Raw genomic sequence first — 22,012 nt, 5'->3', positions numbered from 1 at the left:
GCTACGAGAAGCCGAAGAGCATTCGACTGCCGAGAGGCAACGGTGCTTTCGAGGAACGATGCCCATTTATTTGGCGTGTGCTGTATAATTAGGACTCGAAACCGGGCCTCACCGGAGCAGCTCATTGTCCTTTTTTTTCTCCCGCTAGCTGGAAAACGAGTTTCGAAAATATATTGCTCGGCTCCCCGTGCGGTCCTTCGAATTCGAATCCGCCACTTCTCCATCGTCCACTCGAAACGTACTTCCGGAAGTATCCGGTCATCAGTAAATGAAACTATTTCGATCGAACATATACCATATATTTCTTTCTCTCATCTCTTCTTTATTTCTCCTTTTAGTCTTGCCAGTTTCATATATATTCTTTACGTTTCTGTTTTCTTCAATCATAATGGGTAAGAACAGAGATATTTTATATATGTATTATTGGATTGTACAAATATACGTGTAAATACATACTTTTATGAAAATAATAGGAAAATTAGGACTCAGACAGGGATTTGCTGTATTTATTAAATATTTGTGTATTATGCCTGTTTTTGTGAATTTTTGCATTGTTCAACATCCCATAAATGCAATAAAAATCCGTTTAATATATATGACGATTATAGAGGAGCAAAATACATTCTATTTCTTACGGGAGAGCAATTTGACAATTCAATACGTTGTTGAATGTGTTACCAAAAGTGTCTTTTTGTTTAGTTCTGGAAGTCAAACAGTTTCGTGCAAGTAACTAAAAATACACGGATCCAGAGAATTCGTAGAAGCTCGAAATGAACGTAAAATTGGAATATATTAGTCGGAGCGCAGCGTCACCCTCTCCACCCTCTGTTTCGGTTCGCCTCTTAAATTCCGTAAACAGCCTAAATTTAAATGACTTCCCGTTTTACGGAAGTCGGCTTTATTCCCGACATATGGCCCAGGAACAATGAAAAAAACGATCAACGCCGCTATTTCGAACATCGCACGAAACGGCGATCTCCTTCGGGCGTGACTTCCATCTCCGGGCATTAAGTTCGATTTCCATGCAAACGATGCCACGAAGAGAACAAAAAGGAACAAAAGAACGAAATTGGTGAAGTTTTTGGATGTTTATTGCCCTGAATGGCTTGTCCCATGGTCCTCTATACCTATTAACCCTGCTGTTTTTCTTTGGGCTATATAGCTCGAAACGAAAATTATATTTTAATAGATATACTGGCACACGAAAATATTTCAACACAGGCTATGGAAAACTTGTATATTTATATTATGTGTGTTATATAAAACATTCCAAAATTTCATTAGCACTGTAACGAGATACGACTGTTGTGATTACGTCGTTCGAATTTAAAACCAATCTGAGAATATATGTAAAAGTTACGAGATATCTACAACGAACTATATTTAATAAAGAATTAATATGCACCGTGAATATCGAGGTTTATAATGAATAATCGACTGTACAAATAATAAATACCTTTCTGATTGCTACAAAATATTTACTTTCATTAAATATTTTATAGCTTCTATGCACATTTTCAGATTTATGTTGAATGTTGAATGACAGATGAGTCTCATTACAGCATCAAATAAATTTCAAAATATTATATTTTATAAGTATTAAAATACTTTCACGAACCACGGTATATAAGAGATATGGAAAATCCATTTGCAGATATTAAAAAATGCCCTCTGGAAGATTTATAATAACCGACTAACTTCCGTCCAAAAAAAAAAAGGAATCTGCAAAGGAGGGGGTGGATCCGGTAGCTCTCCACTATCAATGTTGAAACATCGTTAATGGAAGTCCTCCGGCGATATTTAAAAAGATCGAGGACGATCTTTGAACTGACGTTAATGGAGACAACTCGACGAGGAAATTTTCGAGAAACGCGCAACTAGTTCGCCATAAATTTTCCATCTGGTGCACTGGGGGCAGAGAAGCATTAGAGAAAGACGTGAAATAATGACGTCGTGTGCACGCCACGCGTCCTACTAAAAGCACACACGATGAACTGAGTGAGAAGAGGGCAGAAGGAGACGCTGATGTAACCCCTCTTCCGCTATTCCATCGGCCAGCCTCCTTGTTTTTTGTCTTTCTGGTAAAAAAAACGCTCCTTTATAGGGGCAAAGCGCGCGTGCTGTCACGAAGAAAGAGAGATGAAAGGGATCGTGGACTGGTGGCACCCTCGGTCCTTAGGTGGCCCACCGTTGACAATGCGCCAATCCGATGCAGCGCCCCAAGAAATGCGATACCATTTACTTTTCGGAGAAACCCAAAATTACGTGAAATCCAGGCACGCATAAAAGTGTACCGTCGCTCACGGGCTTACGATTATTTGGAAGGTGGAAAAGCAGTCCACAGAGTAGATTTTCCTGTGGAATTAGAGCATGGAGTTTAAGAATGAGGCCTGGTGAGTCGGAATTGGGAGCTATTTATTTTCTATTGTTTCTTTAAGGTCTCTAGTATCGTGGTAGAATTTTTCAACCGTTTCAAGGTTTTAAAAAACGTTCGAAAGTAAATGACGGATCCACAATGTTTCGTAACGTGTAACATTAGTTTAGTCCTTAAATAAAATAAGAAGACTGTTGATACAGAATTTTAAAATTACGGGTCGAATTTGAAACTTGTTCTTATAATGAACGAAAGTTTATCGCTTTCACTTATATTTTGCAATTTTAAGCATTATAAATATAAGCATTTTATAAAGTAATAAAACCAATACCTTTTTAATAGCTGAGGCACAAATATTTTTATATTTGTGGTACTGAAATGTTCCTTGGTTTACAGGTCTAATAGAGTCAATATATTCGAATTAATAAAAAATATTGAATGTGCATAGTTTACCTGCTAGAGTTAAGCCAGTAAGACAGTCGGTTTATTGCTATATGTAGTTACTACGGGTCAGTTTACATATGTTTATTTATTTTGTACCAATATTCAGGTAGTAACATAACGGACAAGAAACCTTTCAGTTTTCCGGAGCTTGACCTCGAAAACAGTTTTTCTCTTAATGTGTACGAAAATGAATGCTCAGCGCTTACGAAATTTTCTTCGTGCGTTCATGGTGTTTTTTTACAAAAGGTTTGCTACGTCAACAGTCTGCATAGTCCCGGTAATATACAATTGGTTGCCTCAAAGACGAACAAAAGATACAAGACAAAAATAGAGATATACCAAACTAAATACTATAGTTTCAACGTTTCCTTTTTTCAGACAGAATTATGATTTCGACAAGAGCAATAAATAAATATAATGTATTTATCTTAGGATGTATCGGACGGTACAGATGCTGCACCGTTATCAATGTCATATATGTCTAGTGTAAAAGTATAAAAATTTTAATCTTCCTTTTGTCAACTATTATGTACTTCTTGAAAATATATTTTTGTGATATAGCTATTGTCAAGCTACATTTCCGTATTATGGTGAGAATGATACATTACTTAACCGGCTATAACCGAAATTTCACTTGCTAATGAGCAAAGAAATTACAAATAAATTGAGTTTCTTAATTTCAGCTGCGAGCGAGAAGTTAATAATTATCGTGATGTAGCAAGACGATGATAATATTAAGCGAGTAAAGTTGAAGACGTTTTGCAAAAGTACTTTCTTTAAATCTTACTAGTTATACATATAAATACCCTAGTAAACCTACAATTTATCTATAAGGTGTGAAAATTCTCGAAATCTTACTCTATAAACTCAAATGTTTTCATGTGTATAATATCCATTTTGGATACAAAAGAACCAATATACCCACAAATTTGCATACATGCACGCGATATTTTTCATTCGATATCTCCACGAACGAATGCAATCGATATCCAATTCCATCCCTCAGTCGTACATTAAAGTGTCGTTTAACAATTCCCCGAGGACAACGGTAACTAATACCCAGAACGTGCAACTAATCAAACGAAAATGTCTGTCGACTCATCTGATCAAAGGTAAGGAGGAACAAACATCTATCCGGACGAAGCAGGCGGACACAGGAAAGGAAACTGCGCGCGGACGGATTTCACCGATCCATCGAGCCAGACTCGATCCTCTGCATCTGCCACGTGCCCCCACATTACGGCATAATGTGTCACTGTGCCACGGCCGGCTCTCTTCCCTTCTCTCTCTCGAACGATTTAACAGCGCCGGCAGCCACTCTTCTCTCACGCACACCGAGAATCTCGTGTGTGGAATCCTAGATTTTGGAAACTCGTCGAATTGAATGGCGCGCAGCTGAATGCAGCTCGTGCAGCAACGTTTCGCTCGAAAAACGAGCGAAATGGATGCGAGCATCGGAGGTGGAAGAGAGACGCGGAGTGGTTCACGGGTGCAGTTTTTCAGTATCCACCCCTTTTCACCCTCTCTCTCTATGATTTTTTTTTCTTTTTTTTCGTTTTCCTACAATATCGGGCGTTGCTGTTGCAAGATGCAACCTCGGATGAGTTGTGAAAATATTGACGCTTTGTGGGCCGCGACAGTTTATTCGGGTCCTTGCCTCGCGGTCCTTCAGGGGATAATAGACACTGGGTTTTTATCGATGGGTTCCCGAGAAACATCGATGGATCGCCGGTTCCTATGGAATCTGTTAACTTTACTCCGCTATGGTTCCATGTATGGCAGATTATACCGACGGCGACCGGTTTCGTTGAGCGAAGCGCATCGAATATATAATATCGATGTTCGGACAATTGAACGATCAAATTAAATACATTTGCGCTTTGACCGAGTGGAGCAATAGTGGAGGATTATCTACTTACCATGGCCACAGTGATTCGTCATCGTGAATGTAGTATCTCTAGATCGTGTATTGGAAGAATGATTAAACAATTAATATGCCATGCTCATTTTAATTCTTTGTTGAGTACCGAACGAAATGTTAGTAGATCCAGCTATAAGAACTGTTACTACAATGTGATGATTCTTTCCATAAAATATTAATCAGTAAGAATATTTCTTAATACTTACGCACTTATGCCTGGTTGAAGAACTTGAGAGAGTCCATCTTGACGATCTATTCAGACAGATAGGTGATGTGAGAGAAAAAAGAAAAAGCGCGAGAACGATTAAACAGTGAGTTTTTAATAATAAAAATATTTTGACAGACGTCAACTCGATGGGAACATTCATTACAATGAGTGGCGGTGGTTTGCGGTATGATTCGCGAGAAATCCGGCATAGACTTTTGGTGAGAGTTAAAGAGGGGGTTCGTGTGATTTGGTAGGATCGATAAAATTACAAGTAAACGCCATTATAATACAAAGAATCTGTTTTCTGTTTCGTTTTCCTATTTCCAAGGTAGGAATTCGACGACCGACAGTGAAATAGCGCAGTATGATCATGACGATGACAATAATTAATAATAATTAATAATGTTTAATAATAATAACTACGGGTAAAGTACTATGATTAATTATATTACTTAAAAAACGGTCTATTCGTATTTGTACGCGCAATATCTTTCTTTATAATACCCCGTTTCTTCTTTCCTCTTTCTTTATTTTACTTCTTCTTTCCACTTTAGTTTCTCTTTTTTTCCCTCTTTCCTTATCTATTTAGGAATACTATTAAAAATCAGTCTTGTGGTTCAGATATATTAGGTGTCTGGTGAGGTAGTGTCAGTTTCATAGTATACATCGAGTGCCACTTGATTCGCCGATACGCCACGTGTTTTTGCTTTTTTCTATTTTTTTATTTTTTTATTTTTTTTTTTTTTTTTTTAGAAAAGAAATCTTCGATCGATCGTACACGACGTGTCTCTTAACGAACAAATTCTATCTTCTTCTCGCTTCTATTCAATGACGTGTACAGATATACAAACATTGTTTGCAGGCATGTGTTTACGCGTGCAAAATTTCTATTACAGCAAATCTTTATAATAAACGGTTGCTAGATCGAGTTAGTAAATCTCTGCAAAGTTTCGTGCACACAAATGACAAAATATCGTAATTTTGCAACGAGATTATGTGGTTCGACAGTTTTCAATTTCCACGCATACATGTACACACACACGCACGCACGCACGCGCACACACACACATACACAATGATGTAATACATACATGCTATCGTATGATTCTAATACTAAAAATAAGAAATAATTGCACAGTGTCATCACTGTAAAATTTCCACGAATTATTGTACGTCAATAATAACATTACATCGTGTAACGACGTAACGAATATGATATAAAGTAGAAAACATTTGGAAATGTTGTAAATATAACTGTAATTGAAAGACGTTAGAATATACAACACAGGATATAGTAACTTGTATAGGATGTTTATGAACGGTGGCTACAGACTGTTTGCTGTCATTGAGAAACTTTGTATGCCTTGGATACACGCCTGCGAACAATGTTAACTTTAAAGCTGGTATCGTTAGGTAAACTTTACAATAGTTTGGGTTGAGTTACTTGTTCTTTGAGTATATATTACATACGTAAATTAATCCAGTGACTCGTCGAACAAAAATTCCAACATAGATTTAGATGTCATGTGTTAGAACTACATTGTTAAAATCATTGTATAAAGTCAAACGAAGTTACAGGTAGTATTTTTCTAGAATTGTCATGAAACAAAAGATAGTTATCTACGAGATACTGATATATTTAAAGACACCAAACCAATTTACCTAATGATCCTCATTGACATTCACCACGTGCGATATAGTACAAATAGAAAATAGATCAGAAACAAAATCTCAACTACTACATTTATCTGTAACTTAACAATATCAGATTCGAATAGTTTGTCATCTTTCGACGTATCAAAGATCAAAGGATGTCCATAAGAAACGTGCACAGCGATCGACATTTCGAACGGTATACGTGTATCTGGCGCCTAATCTCAAGTAGCCTTCGTTTAATTAGAGTAGCGAGAATATCGTCTATCCGTAAATACCGCGGAACACTGTTAATCAACGTTTATAGTAGTAGTTTATAGGCATAAAATTTGAATTTGTACCGTGTGTATGGCGACGTTCGCGCGCGCGCGTGTGTTCGAAGCATTTTCACATGGTGAAAGTATAGAGACGATACTCACGTTCGTTTGATCACCATAGAGAATAAACAACCCGCAATAACGAACATCGAGATTAATCGTATTTGAATTTGCGCGCGAACGATCGACCGGCTCGTGCATACGTGATTAGCGTCTGCGTTGACTGTACAAAATTATAACTATATACGTATAATTCTAGTTACATAGATACAGAGAAGTATACACCATAGGTACATAATTTTTAATCGAGTATTCGAGCGATCGGAAGTGACAGACGCAGACTCGAATACGTTTCCCTCCAACTTGCTCAATCGAGTAATAAATATTAAATTTTTTCGTTAGTCATATCGTACAGATATTACTACGCGTTTAGTACATAAATCGATAATGATATACATGATCGCTAATAAAGATTATATTATACAGATTAGCCTCTAGTCGTGATAAATATCGTATGATTTCTCGTATTAATGTACATTGTATTCGAGTTTCACTTCCGCTAACTCACGATTCCCGAACTTTTTCTTTGCGATACACATCGTATTCGACATAGTGTTATAGTATGACACAAACATATAGTAATCATATGTATACGTACGTTCTTTTTTTCCCTTGTACATTAAGATTAAAAGGACAACAACGATAATGATTATTACGACAGTAGGTAGGACAAGCGATAATTCTATTTGTTTCTTTAAATACAAATAGGTACTCGACGCGAGACTTCCGTTTTTATCTTTAATCCATTAATTCTCTTTCGTCTCATCTTCGGCTATTATTTTCAGTGATTCTGGTCTGTTTACAAAGAAACATAGAAAACAATTGGCCCGTATATATGAACCGATATATAGCGGGCCGACAGGAACGTAATTTCACCAGTATCAATTCGGAACTAACAACCATTAACTAGGAATCGATCTCTTTCAAGGTACCATGTTTCAGAAATCGTCGTCGGGTAGAATCTATCGTCCACGAATGGAAATTGACTGGTAAGAAGAAAAAAAAGAACGAATCATACGATTTTACTTTATTCCTTTTCCTGTTTGCCCTTTCCTCTTATGGTATCAATTTTTCGCCATTTGCTTCGTGGATTTTATCTATTCGACGACGTAAATTCTACAGAATGACGTATATAAAACTAGGATAGAGCGTAGTTTGCCTCTCGTTACGTTACTAAACTTCCATTTAAAATTCGATTTTTCAAACAACTGATCGATGTCGTGCAAAACAGAATCGACGAGCGTACCGTGCTCTTAGCTTTAACTACCGAAAGACTATTTATCTTTTGCGAATATATAATCTACTCAATGGCACATAATTATAGGAAAAACAAATGGCAATCAAACGAGGAACATGATATTATTGCGGTACTGCGTAGTTTAATGGAATCTATGTTTAGTATACGTTTATTTTAACACGATCAATAGTGTGCAGGTGGTGTAGATGATTTCACCAAAATAGCTATTTTAGTGATTGTAAAGGTTTCCTAAGAAATATTACAATTTTTATATTAACCTTTATCATGTATCATATAATTAATGTATAACTTAAAAACGATCTTATTAAAATGCAATTTCTCAATGATACTAAATTAATTCAGTTTTAGATTATTTTCTAGAAATAGACTCATAATAAGAAATTAAAGAATTCAATATATGAGAGAATTCTTAGCCAAGAATTATTTTACATTTTTATTTTTCCTTTTTACCTCTTCTATTAATAGAGAATGAACCATCTCACATCAGAAAACACATTAACAAAAACAAGTTATAATACAAACTATTTTTCTAACTATTATCATCACAAGTCACTGTTGCAAGCATAAATCTTTATATGCAACGACATTCTACTTTTATATTCGCTTTTTGAACTGCTATACGATTCGGTAATTAGTTCGATTAAGGTAAAAGCTCACGTTGATTTTCAATGACAACGACATTGGTCCTTCATCCATAGATTATTATTACTAGGCTGCGAACTTTCATGAGAATTTATACTTTTATGAAGAGAGCTGTAAAAATGAAAATTAAATAGGAGAAAATCATTGTAAATTCTAAATATTCTAAACAATATTTATACCTTTGTACGTTATAAAAATTCGTAGCTTAATTGTTATATAAATGAGTGTAAAATTCAGTCGAAAAACGAATTGAAGGATTAACGGTACGCTCGTATATTACAAGAAAAACCGCAATTTATAATATTTTTTTATCTTGTATATCGCTTTATTTTGAGGTTGGGTCTCTCTAAATATACAATACACCTGGGATTCGGGGTGGTTTTTGTTTTTCTCCGGGGTACGAGGCCGGAGCTTACTGACCTCTGTCGCTGTTACTCGAATAGCTGTCGATGTTAAAATCAATTGACGTCTATTTAAAGACGAACTAATGGACGAACAAACGGAGAAGAAAAATATCTTTTATTCAAAATAAATGGAACATTCTATTTCATTCGAAACGATATATAAACAAATACAGCATGATAGAATTAATAGATTATAGCAGTGATACTTATTAATTCGACCCGTTTGGAAATTCCTAAATTTCATTGTTTGGGTACATGTATCGATTTCACACTCACGCTTTTCAAAAGTGTGACAAATTCTGAAATACTTATTAGTTTTTACGACAATTGTCTTATTCGAATAAAAACGGAAATTCAAAGGAAGGTAATTTAAAGATTTTTATAACGTGTCAATGACCCGATGCGTTTACAGGGTATTAGAAAAATGAAATTACTTAAGAATAACATCCTTATTTCTTGTCGAATTGTTCAGTAAGATATTTGGTTGTTTTCTGTGCAGTTCAACCAAGTGTAATTATACATTGATGGTAAAAACATAAATCCATGAAATATGTTGTATAGTACCATTTATCAAAAAATGTATATGAAACGTATCGCGTCGGTCTGCTCTCGACCGTAATTTGTATCACATGTGTCGTAATAATCTCAGAACTACAATGCAAAATAAAAAATAAACAATGAATGATTTGAAAGTTCTTACGTTACATAAACATTCTCCTACACACTGTAGTGTAAGCCGTGAGTTTTTTCTATAATTTCCAAAGGATAGGAAATTTTTGGTACGTAGAAGCAGTGTAATGAGCGATCAAAATGTTTAGCTGGAAAGAGCTCGAGAGATGCTTCGTAACACGTGTATAAAAGGGCGAAAACGCGCGGTCTCAAAGAGGAAGGAAGAGGCAAGTGGGCTGGAAAATGCTCCTCGAAAGCTTGGAACGTGAATAACGAGTGAAAAGTGCGGATGAGTCGGGACCTTTGGGAAAGAATGTGGCGAAAGTGTAACGCAGCGGCTATGGATTCTGTTTCCCCGGTACGACCCCAACTATATTTTCACTTTCGAAAAGAGAAAGTCCACCGATTAATTTCCAAACTTATTTCTTCTACGTCGATGCAGTTAACTGTTTACGTTTGCTTTGTGCTTCGATCGTCGATTACCATGTCTCGTTGATAATTATGATTTTAAAATATAGATATAAAATCAATTCAATTCAAAGTTTAAATTAGAGACACATTTTCAAAAACATATGTACCAGTAAATTTTATCTCTTAGTAAAATTATCAAGCAAAATCTCATTCTTGATATGCTAAATTATCTTCAAACGCTATCTTCAATGATACAAACTATTTTTATGGAAAAGAAGGAAAAAATATCGGTGAGTATTAATGTGCACTCGGTTTAAAAGACGATTCTCTAGATCCGTGGAGAATCTACATCTTAGTCTATATCCTAGGAGAAATGAAAGAAAACTTTGGTATTTTTAGATCAAAATAATTCATTTACTCAAAAAAATCTTATTAACGTTATTCATCGAAAAGTTAATTCTGAATTACGAGATATCTAACACAAAATGATGTGAACGCGAGATTTAACAAAGATCTAAACGAAACAGAGTCGAACATCCAGTGAAGAAATTGTTCTTCGCACCAGCCGGACCTTTTCTCTAGTTCCTTCTCTTACAAAGTGGTCGTACGAATCGAACGGAAGCGAAACGAGGGCAATTTGTGTGCCCGGGAGTGTTTCGTGCGGCACTTGCAGAAAATGCAGACGAGGGTACCTACTTCTCTTGTCCTTTTATGTCATCGAAAAACCGAGCGCTATACAGAGTACGTCGTGTTATATTACGCTTGGCTTCGGCGTTACAATTTCAGAAACAACAAATAGGGCCCAGTTAGACCCGGAAGAGGGAGGATGAAAGATGTTACCACGACCACTTCTCGCGTCCCCAAAAAGAGTCCTAGGACTGACCCATGGAACAATGAGTCGAAATGGCCTCGAACCACGCCGATGAAATTTGCATGCTGACCGGTGAACATAAATCAGAGGACCATTGAGGCAAAGTTGGCACAGGCTATCCGCTAGAAAGTCGACGACGGATGGAGGGATGCTTTATCTCGTTTCGAAGACGACCACCGGCTGCGAATTTTCGGCACGCGGCTGTGTGTATCATTGCGAAAACTGGTTCGCGCGAAACAGACGGCCGCCGTAGTCTAAGCAACAAAAGATCGTTCTCCTTCGAGCAACCGGCTGCCTGTTAGAAAAAAAGATGGAAATCGGAGAAGAAAAGATGGTCCCTGATTGTACAACGAGAATGAACAGAGAACACGTATCCTTCGTGAAACGAAGGATTCTCGTTCAAGGATCCACTCGCAGGCTTCGATCATTGTATGGATTAATGCGAATCGAAATCACGCTGGAAGATCGTCTTACGGGTTGAATTTTTTGCGAAGACCAATGTAAATCAAGGCTGATTCGGATTTTTTGATTCTTTGCTCTTGCAAGATGAGTTTTGAACTCTGATGTGTGTATTCGCGTATAGAAGAATACGTAGAGTGATTTCTGCTACATTCCATAAAATAGTGTTTTGCTATTTATTGTTACTGAAAATTCAATGCATCTTTCTAAGTTATGAAAGCATATATTAATTTAATTTATTGTGAAGCTAGACGGATGACTCTTAAAAATAGAAATCCAAAGACTTAATTAGAAGATTTTTAAGAAATTAAATTCAAATTCTCGAAATCTTAACTTACCTTACTATGACTTTTAATTTGCCGTATAGTGCAAAAATTTGTGGCTATTTTCTCGATTGTTAGTTGGGAATCGAAGAAGTGTATGTAGATATAAAGCTTGTGAAGATAGCGATTGATATTCCATGAATTTTAATAAAACTCTAGCGTTAAATGTGTTCTAATATTTAAATGCAATGATAGTGCAATATTTAAATATATCGAAGTCAATCTTTTGTGTCACAATTCTCTTACTTTAATATGAAATGAAGTATCTCGTTAGCGAAAGGCATGATGCTAGAAGTATACGTTTGAGGGTGCAAATCAGAAACAATCTCGAGCTCGTTCTCGGTGCTACATAACAAAAAATCACGCTGATACCGTCGCAAAGTATGAGTAGTTCAAACAGTTATGATCTCAGTTACACGCGTACGTGTACTTCAGATAACTTACTTGTGTGGTACCGTTACAGACAAAATTAACTTAAAAAGGGCATTGTAAAAATGTCTTATACATTGCATAAAGTTACATTTCTTATAAAAAAAAAAAAAAAAAAATAACGGAAGGAAGACGAGAAATTGAAAATCGACAAAGAACGCTGAGAAATATAAAAGAATTAAAAAAAAAAGAACAATGGTGTCGACAGCTTGACAAATCAGTGAAGTGCGAAAGCGACAGAGGACCGACGAACCGATGTCACTCCCCCCCGCTACTTTTACTGTCAGAGGAACTTGTATACCAATACATTCATTCTGTAATTTCTAGTTTTATTTTTCGATTCTCTCTCCAATCATTCACACGTGCACATATGTACATATGTGTCGAACACAGTCACGCTCACATTTACACGAACGGAGACACATGTACTTGCAAACTACATATAGCTTGCTTCTGCCTCTCATATTTTTATAGATACCTATCTAAGTAATAATATCTATCTAAACTCATTATCGCGGCTTTCATTGAAAAACGAAACACGCGAAACTACAGCGACCAACTAAATACACAATTATCTCTCAATTTCTTTGCTGTCGCGTAATTATGTACACGAAGGAAATAAACCAACAGCTCAGAAAAGAAAATCCTGGCTGCTTTTCCTCTCGTATCTATAATATCAATCAATTTTCTTCTTTTTCTCATTGCCAAAAAAGATTCACGTCCCTGAATGTTTGTTCCATTTTGCGGTATAAATTACACGTTTTACGTAGAGAATACTCGTAAATCTGCCAATACGCTCATACATCATATCAATACATACATATCAATACGATCTGTTAATACTCGACATTTATCTTTCACCCCCCCCCCCTGCTTCGTATAGGTACAGTAATAATTAATAATCATCTATAATAATATAATATATATATCTATAAAAAGCATCTTAACAATAGTGACTGTGAACCGGTGCGTGGAGGATTCAGTGTGAGGATTCAATTCGATTCGTGAGCCTGTTGGGACTCGATTCGCCTTGCTATCCAATATAAACGAGAAACTCCATTTTTCTCCCTTCTGACGATCTCTTTCTATTTCTTTCTCCCCTTATATCTTTTCCTTTGCCCACCCTAAAAACCTTGGAGTAGCGTTTTTCCTTGGGTAGAAGCGTCGAACCGAGATAAAGTACAGGATGGCTTTTCTACAAGTATTATGTCTACGTACCCCTAAAGACTCCACTAGGACGCGTGGCCGACATTAGTCGCGGCAGTGTTTCCAAGGGATGCGAAGTGTGTGTATTTGTTGTGGTGATTTTGAACGAAAACAGCATTCGAGCTGGACGTTTCTGACATCATATCGGTATCATCCTCGTCCTCTCCGTGAATGGTGTCACTGCTTGGGCTACGACTTAATGGTGAGTCACTGATGCTATTTGACTGAGAATGTGGTCTGCACTGAGACTGCATACCAGTTGACATAGATAAGTCTTCTGGTTCTGTTTGCTCTGGTAGATCCATAGGAATACCGGCTAAATTCAATGGTATGGGCATAGAATTGCCGATGACAGGACTTGCTAATTGATTACTTAACTGCTGCACAGGCCTAACTGAAGCACTTGTTTTTCTGCTAACCAATGATGATGCTTCGGCTTCCTCTACTTCTACGTCGATGTCAATGTCGATATCCTCATCTAAATCGTCGCTTGCCAAGGACGGAGAGGCAACCTGTGTCCTCGTTACTTGTCCAGAGTTGATGCTGGTGCCACACTTGTGATGTATCAGGTGGTGCCTTCGTCTGAATCGCATCTGACAGTGCTCGCATTCGAACGGTTTCTCGCCCTTGTGGATCAGTAAATGAGCTTTCAGTTGATTTGAGTCACTGAACTTGGCTGAACATAACTCGCACGCGTATGGACGTTCACCAGTGTGCACGCGCAAGTGACGACGCAGGTTGGCTACTTGGACGAATTGGCGATCACAGTGGCTACAGTGGTAAGGCTTCTCGCCCGTGTGAAGTCGCATGTGGGTCTTTAGATGATGGTCCCGTGTGAATCTGCATTACAAATGTAATGATTTCCTTCTTAATTTTGGAAGATTTGACTCTGGATCTTTTAATTGGACAATTGGAAGTTACGTGTGCACTTCTGCTAAAAGGTGAAAGGACACGGTAAGTATAGGATAAATGTAGTATATTGCGTTTGTAAAAATGTAGAAAAATTTTGATGTAGGATAGTATGTTGAAAGGGTTCAACCTTTGGGCAACGGAATAAATATTATGCACCTCAAAGCTGGTATCTTGACTTTTATCTGTATCGTTTCCAGATACGTTTCAAATGGAAATATCGCGCCTGCAGATTTGCATGTTCAGAATTCTGAATAAAGAATAGTAGCACAAAGTAAACACGAGGCGAAGAAATAAGCAATGTACGTCGATGGGAAAGAATTCACGATGAGTTTTACTTTTTTAATGCTTTAAGGCTTTGTTTTAAAGCTTTTTCAAGGCTTTAAGCTTATTTCGTTTTCATTAAATCATGCAAAAGCTAACTAACGTTATATTATCTCGAAGAGATACGAATGGGATTCTATTCAAGAATAACACTGATCTAATGTCATATATTCATCATAGATTAATATCATTACTGAGCATCGCACAAAAATTGATATTTTTGAAACAACTTGAAAATCAAGTGAGACATTTATATTAAGATATATAACCACCGAAAACATTTCCGAGAAAATGTTATCGTACTATGTTTTTGTCATTTTAATTTTCTTAGTAATGAAATCTTTATTCTTGCTTTCTGTCGTGCGTCATTGATGACGCAGTACGAGACACATTAACATGATTGCTTAACTTGTTTCACTAAAAATAAGATCTTCGCACGTGATATTTTATATCTTATATTTGATATCAATGCCAGTCAACATTTTAACATATCCAGATCACGATCATCCAGAGATTCTATTGCGTAACAAAAGTTATAATTTTGCGATGATATGAAGTGCTTCGATTGTTACATAAAAAATGTATATAGTCCTAAAGTCCTGTATAAATGTATATAGTCCTAGTTAAGAAGATATGACCTTAGAAAAAAATGCCTTTCAGGGCAGGAATTCATAACATTCGTTATTACAGACCAATCAATTTTGTTCTGATATAATTTTTTATATCGATGAGAGAAACTATATAAGATGTTAAGTAATCTAAAATGAATTTAATACTCATTATATTAAAATACGTATGAAGAACAATCATTCTCTTTCTAAACTCACCTTTTGTGACATTCTGGACATTCGAAAGGTTTTTCACCGGTGTGGGTGCGTTCGTGGTTTTGCAGCACGTGCTTATAGCCAAACGATCTGGAGCACACTCCACAGGTGAACACCTTGTCCCTTCCGTCCTTGCCCGCTTCGGGACTGATTGAGCTTGGTGGACTTAAAGGCGCTGAGCCCTCTAACGGTTGCTGTACAGTATCCACTTTCGACTTTTGCGATTTCCTTTTGGTCGTATGACCTCTCTTCGTGATTTTATCACCACTACTGCTTACTACGCTGTTAATATTGTTGTTGTTATTTGTGACGCCATTATTGGCGCGTTTGGACGTAGATTTACTGCTCAACGCGGGTGATACAGGTCCTGGTGAGTGGTGAAGCGGTGACGGAGGTGAGGATGCAGTAGGTGGAGCCCAACCACTGAATAAAGTTTGGTGGTGTCTGTACAGAGACGGGCTGGAGGCTAATGTCGCGTGCAACGACACGGGAATCCCTGCAGCCATCAGAGCTGCTGTTCTACTTGCAGCCAGCAATTGCTGAGGTGTGAGCATAGATAAACCTGGCGATGTGTTACCCATTCCAGGGAACATCACTTGCGACGTGTTGTTCAGCGATGATGACAACGGTTGCTTCTCCGATTCTTGCTTCATGTCGAGGTGCTGCCCGGCTGCAAGTCCTGAAATATTATTGCCGTACTAATATTGGTTTAAAAGTAATCGTTGATCGTATGTAGAGGAAATTTCGTCAATTTTTACAAATATGGATTTAATATGTAACATTATGACCATAACTGATATTGATATCAATATGGTCTATGTTCAAATTTGAGAAACGTTTTCGCGACCTTTCGTTTGTGTTATACGATTCATTAGCAAAAGAGAAAGATTTCTTGAATGGTAATTGATTACAAACGAGATAATTACGTATTATAGCAGAGAAAGTTGAATACTAATCCTGAACACTGACAAAAATAATTCTGCTTTAGTTAGGACATATAGACTTTCAAGTGTTTCTTATTTCTATACTATCATGTTACAAGAACTTCAAGAAAGGCATACACAAACATTGACCTTCATTTTAGATAACTACTACATTAAGCAATAACCATGAAATTCCTGTTAACTATTATTTCCTACACATCTCTCATAATATATCAAACAAATGGATAAAACGAATTTAAAAATGTCAGTTTTGATTTTCGATTGAAAATATTGATTTTATAAAATACTAGTACAAGATAGCTATCTTCCTAGCAATAAAAATTAGAAGAAGTCGACTTCTGGATACAGATTTTCGCAAGTTGCCTGACGTTCTGACGAATAGCGTGGCGTTTCACAACAAATCGCGTGGTGTGGCCCGTTGGCTACGAGAGACGCGAATACGATGCGCGAAAAAGGACGAGCGTTTGTACGTGTACGGAATCGTACGACGATCTTTTCTCCCGCGTGTTCCACAGTGTGTCTGTATTTTCCTCCTTGTCACTCCCTCAAAGCCCTCCCACACACGTTCCTCACACGTGAGCGAGAAGCACGGTCCTCCTCCATTCACTCACACTCTCGTACGGCGGCGGTTCATTCATAAGCCTCGACTTCCCACCCACGTCACCGCGATGTACCCGCCTCTCTTCGACTTGAGGCCAACGACTCTGTGAAAGTGCAGGCCGTGCCTGCATTCTACGAACATCTCCACGTGGTTTTCCGCGTACACGTCGGATTTTCCACGTTTTTTCTTTCACGTACAAATGGAATTCTCGCGGATTTCCGCGTAAAAACTGAATTTCGAAGAATTTTCAGTGTAGGAATTTCTTGGCGCGAAAAGCATGTTTTTTTTGGAAGATCTTAGAGTAGAAATCTCTAAAAACGAACGTCTTGGGGTTTTGGCATAAAAATTGAATTTCAAAGAATTCAAGTAGAAAACCAAATTTGTGGAAGTTGTCACGTAGAAATTAAATTTTTGGGAATATTCAACGTCGAAGAATTTTTCCTACAGGGAACGAAACTTTTTCGAAGTTCTCACGTAGAAATCGCATTTTGAAGATTTTTCACAGAAACCGTACTTTCAGGACTTTTCATATAGAAATTGTATTTTGGATCTGTTTCTACAAAGAAATCTAATTTTTTCGAGATATGAAATGTATACGGTCGTATAAGACCTCGGAGTTTCAGTGTTTGTGGAAAATCGTGTTTTCTGCTTAAGAAACAGTGATACTGGAACTCTGTTTTTGAATGTTAAAAAATAAAGATTCTTAGCATATTCTTCTTTTAAAATAAAGCAATTTAAGTGAAGAAGATATTACGAAAGATAATTTTAACATCCTCGAAAAAAAAAAAGAGAGCAACCCTCGTATTAGGGTTACACCTTCCGATGATTGCTTATTCGCGTGATTGGCAAGGCTCGACGAGGTAATTGAATTAATAAGAGGCTCGCTTTACGAAATTAGCGGATGCAAGAGATATTATGATAACGACGAAATAATAATTCGATGGTGCATTTACATCGGAGAGTGATCGTTTTCTTTCGAAGTTTTACTTCTTATTCGCAGAAGGAATAAATCGACATCGGGACTTAAATCGTAATTATTCGAAGACTTCTGTCTAACTGGCCACTTGCAATCTACATGCAAGATGAGACGAAGTTTAATTTAAGGAAACAATGAATCAACCGGTCATGGCGGTTCAGCCCGCCACTTACTAATTAATGGACCGTTTAGAAGGGGAACTGTAATGAGACCCAGTTGAATCAATAAGGGCGAGTAAGATCTATTCTCTTTTCTTCTCTTACCCTAAAACCTCCCTTAACGTGGCCTAAGATTCTTACAGCCTACAATCGCCGTTTCCCGGCAACACGACCAGAAGTACCGCCCCGCTCGCATCCCTACCCTAATTGGTCGCAACCCCAATATTCCATTCCGAATCCCTTTCCCTTAGGTCCGAATAAAAATTTCTTCTTCGCTGCTAGCCTTCTTTACTTCTGAACATGGAACGTAATCTCAATAAAGACTGAAAAATACATTTATAAAATCTGGTCGATTCTATAAATAAAGTAGTATGTAGTTTTCTGTTAAACCATTATCTTAATTTGATTTTAATAGAATTTGAATTCTACTTAGCGACCTTTTAGCTATTCAGAGGCTGATCAAGTTCATAAATCGGAAAATAGAAAAATGTGATATTACAAATACTATTTCATAAAATTTTCCTTCAAAGGTACAATAATTTTTTTATTTTCTTGCAACAAATAGTTGCAAAACAAGAAAGTAATTTCTTTTTTAAGAAGTTCAATACCAAGTTTGATTATACATAACTGAATATCAAAATATTCAAATGTACATGATTCTTGGGCAATTTTTTCTCTTACACCAGTCTGTTTATCTTTCTACATATTCATTAAGCAATAACGAATGGCGTTGACGTTATATATATATTATGAACGATAGTACGTGAATTATGGAACCTACAGGAAACTACTTCTAAGAATAAATTAAATAAATGAAGAAATATACGAAACTGTTTGCTGTATATGGTAACCGAATAATGATGCTATAAATAAGTCCGTTTCATTTCCTTTAAGTTCCTTTCATTAAAAGAATTTCACGAGATCATACATCGAGAAATAGCAACGAGAAATCACATATTATTCTATTAACAATGATTTTTTCATACTTATTTCTAACTTAAGAATTTTGTACAGGACAACAAGATTGGCTAAAGAAAATATGATTGGTTAAAGACTAACCTCAAGATCATACTTCGATTAATCGAAACGAGGAATCGTATATTACTACATTACTGATCTACAAATCTACAATCTAAAAAATTTCTTAATGATAGAAGAAATATAATTATGTACGTTAAAATAATAAGCAAAGATTAATAAGATATAAATTCCATTCAAAATATCATTTATCTAACAAACTTACATGCGAATGACCGTTAGCTAATCGAATGTCGATTCGATTCAATCTGATTCTGTAACTAAACGCGTTAGTCGAATGCGCAACACAAGTTGGCGCGCGCGCGTAGAGAAAATATACCGTTGCACTTTGTTTATAACCTAGAAAACGTGTTCACAACGGACGCCGGCGGTGCACTTCACGTTTTCGAGCATTTTCGTTGCAATCACACGGTGGTATGGTTATTTTCGGACGACGGTTGCAACCGCGAAACTTGTCGAGTCTCATTTTCATGAAGCGAGCTCTCCTCTCCCTTCCGTCGAGCAATTTCACGTCTTCCTGGCTTATCGATGTTTACAATGTGTCACAACACGACTGTGTCGCCGCAAGCACTTTTAGACTTTGGCGGTATGCCAGTTTGTCGTTAACATGTTCCTTAAGCTAGAAAAACTTTATTCATTCGTCTTTTTTCACGATTGTATCCACTTCGTGGAACATGGTAAATACATAACGCGATTGTGTAACTGCACGTCTCTTTTGGTACAAAACAAAGAAAAAGTGGTATCACCTTGGCCGTGTGTCAAAACAAACGCGAAACGAGAAACTGCGAATGCCTTTTGTTTTCGACCGGATGTGACGCGGTTATACGCGATGAAACTCGTATTTATGAAACATTTAGATTGGGAATTGGCTTGTGTGGAAGATGAAATAAACGTTGGTGTCGATTGCAATATCTTTCCAACTTGGAAATTCTACCACAAACATTAAACTTTTCATAGCCACAATTGAAGTTTTTGCCAAATAATAAGACTCAGTATAAAGCATTAGATAGAACATATGTCTATTTTAGTAAAACCGATTTAGTCTTTCTATTGTGTGAATTGGTACATAGAAATAGTAAGGATTATAGTTTTTATGAAGAAAGTATCTTTGAAAATTAATATTTGTCAAATTTAATCCTTGTTTTTCTATATGATATATATATATACATATACATATATGTGATATATATATATGATAGTTGTACAAATAGTCGAAATCATACGTGTGATTTTAACTGCTGACGAAAATAGTTTTTACAAAAAGTGAAAGAGTTGATGGAAGATTGTGTATTAAATAGTGCGCCACAGAATAATGGGCTTATTGACAAGTGGGAATTCATACCTGCATTAACCTGCGCCTCTTGAAGATAAGACAGTGCCATTCTATGATCCGTGTTACGTGTTTTCACTATGACACTCCATCCACTTCTGTACACAATGCGCGAACACTTCCGACGATAGCAGAGAACGAGATGTATAGACGAACGCTTATACGTATAATCTAACAAACAGCGACACTGCACAAACAAAGAGCGTGGTCGAATGAAACGAATGGATCGTTTCTAGATGTTCCTGTTTCCAATATTTCTTCAAAATCAATTCTTCCTTTCGTCTCGGGGTCAAGGCAGTTAAACGCGGAGAAGCGACGCGAGAGATCACCGAAATTTTATTCATTGAACTTACATCAAATATAATGATATATTTCTCTTGATGACCGTCGTTTCTGTCGACGTTCTCGACAAAACTGGCGCGTGTCCCGCGAAACCGAACGTCCTAAAAGAAATGAAGAGCAAAAAAAAAGGAGGAAAACAAAAACAGAAGAGAAAACAAGGTATGTAAAAACGTGATACTACTCTACTATAAACAACGAATGTCGCCGTTCGACTACAAGGAACGACGACAACCAACGATGTTACTCTGGGCTGACCTAACCCAATACTAACTGACAATCGAGTCGCGCTCTCTGTAGTCAAACATCCCCCACCGCCTTACTTCCAGTCTCCCCACTACCTCCTGTTTTCCCCTACTATTCACAGACTTTTCTACCCTCTCGAATCGCAACCCTAGATGCGCGAGTCGCACCAAACGTGCCTCTTTGGGGGATAAGGCAAGCCTAATGCGTGTTAGACGAAGATGCATAGAATGGAAGACGTAAAGTGTAGCGCGAGAGAAAAGATATACACTTGGAATACGTACTCGGTGAAATGATGGACGAGGATAGAACGTTGCATAGAAAGAGAACGTTATATTAGAGCGTTAGGTTCAGAAAGAGAAAGGAATAGAGTAAACGAGAAACGAGACAGGGTGAACCTGCGACCGTGATCTTTAAGGGTGGGAGTAGTTCGGAAGTGTAGGGAAGACTGTATATTTCTCTGTCGTGTCAGGATGGACGAGTACGGCCACAGAAGGCGCGTAATTGGTGAAACCTGTGCGAGAAGAGGTAGGGAGTGGACGTGACATGAAGGAGAGGGAGCAAACAGAACGCAACGATATTCTGCAACTGTAAACGTCCTTACCCACCCCTTCGGATTGAGAGTTGCAAGAACGATAAAAAAAAACAGGTGGAAGGGTATAAAAGGAGATTGTTAC

At 37.2% G+C, this 22,012-nt stretch overlaps 1 protein-coding gene across 2 annotated transcripts; it reads right to left on the bottom strand.

Moving 5' to 3' along the window:
* Positions 1–1,057: 1,057 nt before the first annotated feature.
* Kr (krueppel) lies at positions 1,058–21,344 on the bottom strand. 2 transcript variants are annotated; one of them, XM_069131518.1, is made up of 4 exons: positions 20,766–21,344; positions 15,710–16,385; positions 13,662–14,489; positions 1,058–1,162 (listed from the first exon to the last, which is right to left on the bottom strand). In XM_069131518.1, the coding sequence occupies exons 1-3, from the start codon at positions 20,803–20,805 to the stop codon at positions 13,676–13,678; spliced, it is 1,530 nt and encodes a 509-aa protein (XP_068987619.1). In that variant the 5' UTR covers positions 20,806–21,344; the 3' UTR covers positions 1,058–1,162; positions 13,662–13,675. The 2 variants fall into 2 exon arrangements, with proteins under 2 accessions (XP_068987619.1, XP_068987618.1); XM_069131517.1 differs by lacking the exon at positions 1,058–1,162 and having other exon boundaries at positions 13,301–14,489.
* Between the last annotated feature and the right edge of the window lie 668 nt (positions 21,345–22,012).

Source organism: Bombus flavifrons, chromosome 2, assembly GCF_040668555.2.
Source record: "Bombus flavifrons isolate JBK064 chromosome 2, iyBomFlav1_principal, whole genome shotgun sequence".
Lineage (NCBI taxonomy): Eukaryota > Metazoa > Arthropoda > Insecta > Hymenoptera > Apidae > Bombus > Bombus flavifrons.
This window is presented reverse-complemented; position numbering and strand designations above follow the sequence as displayed.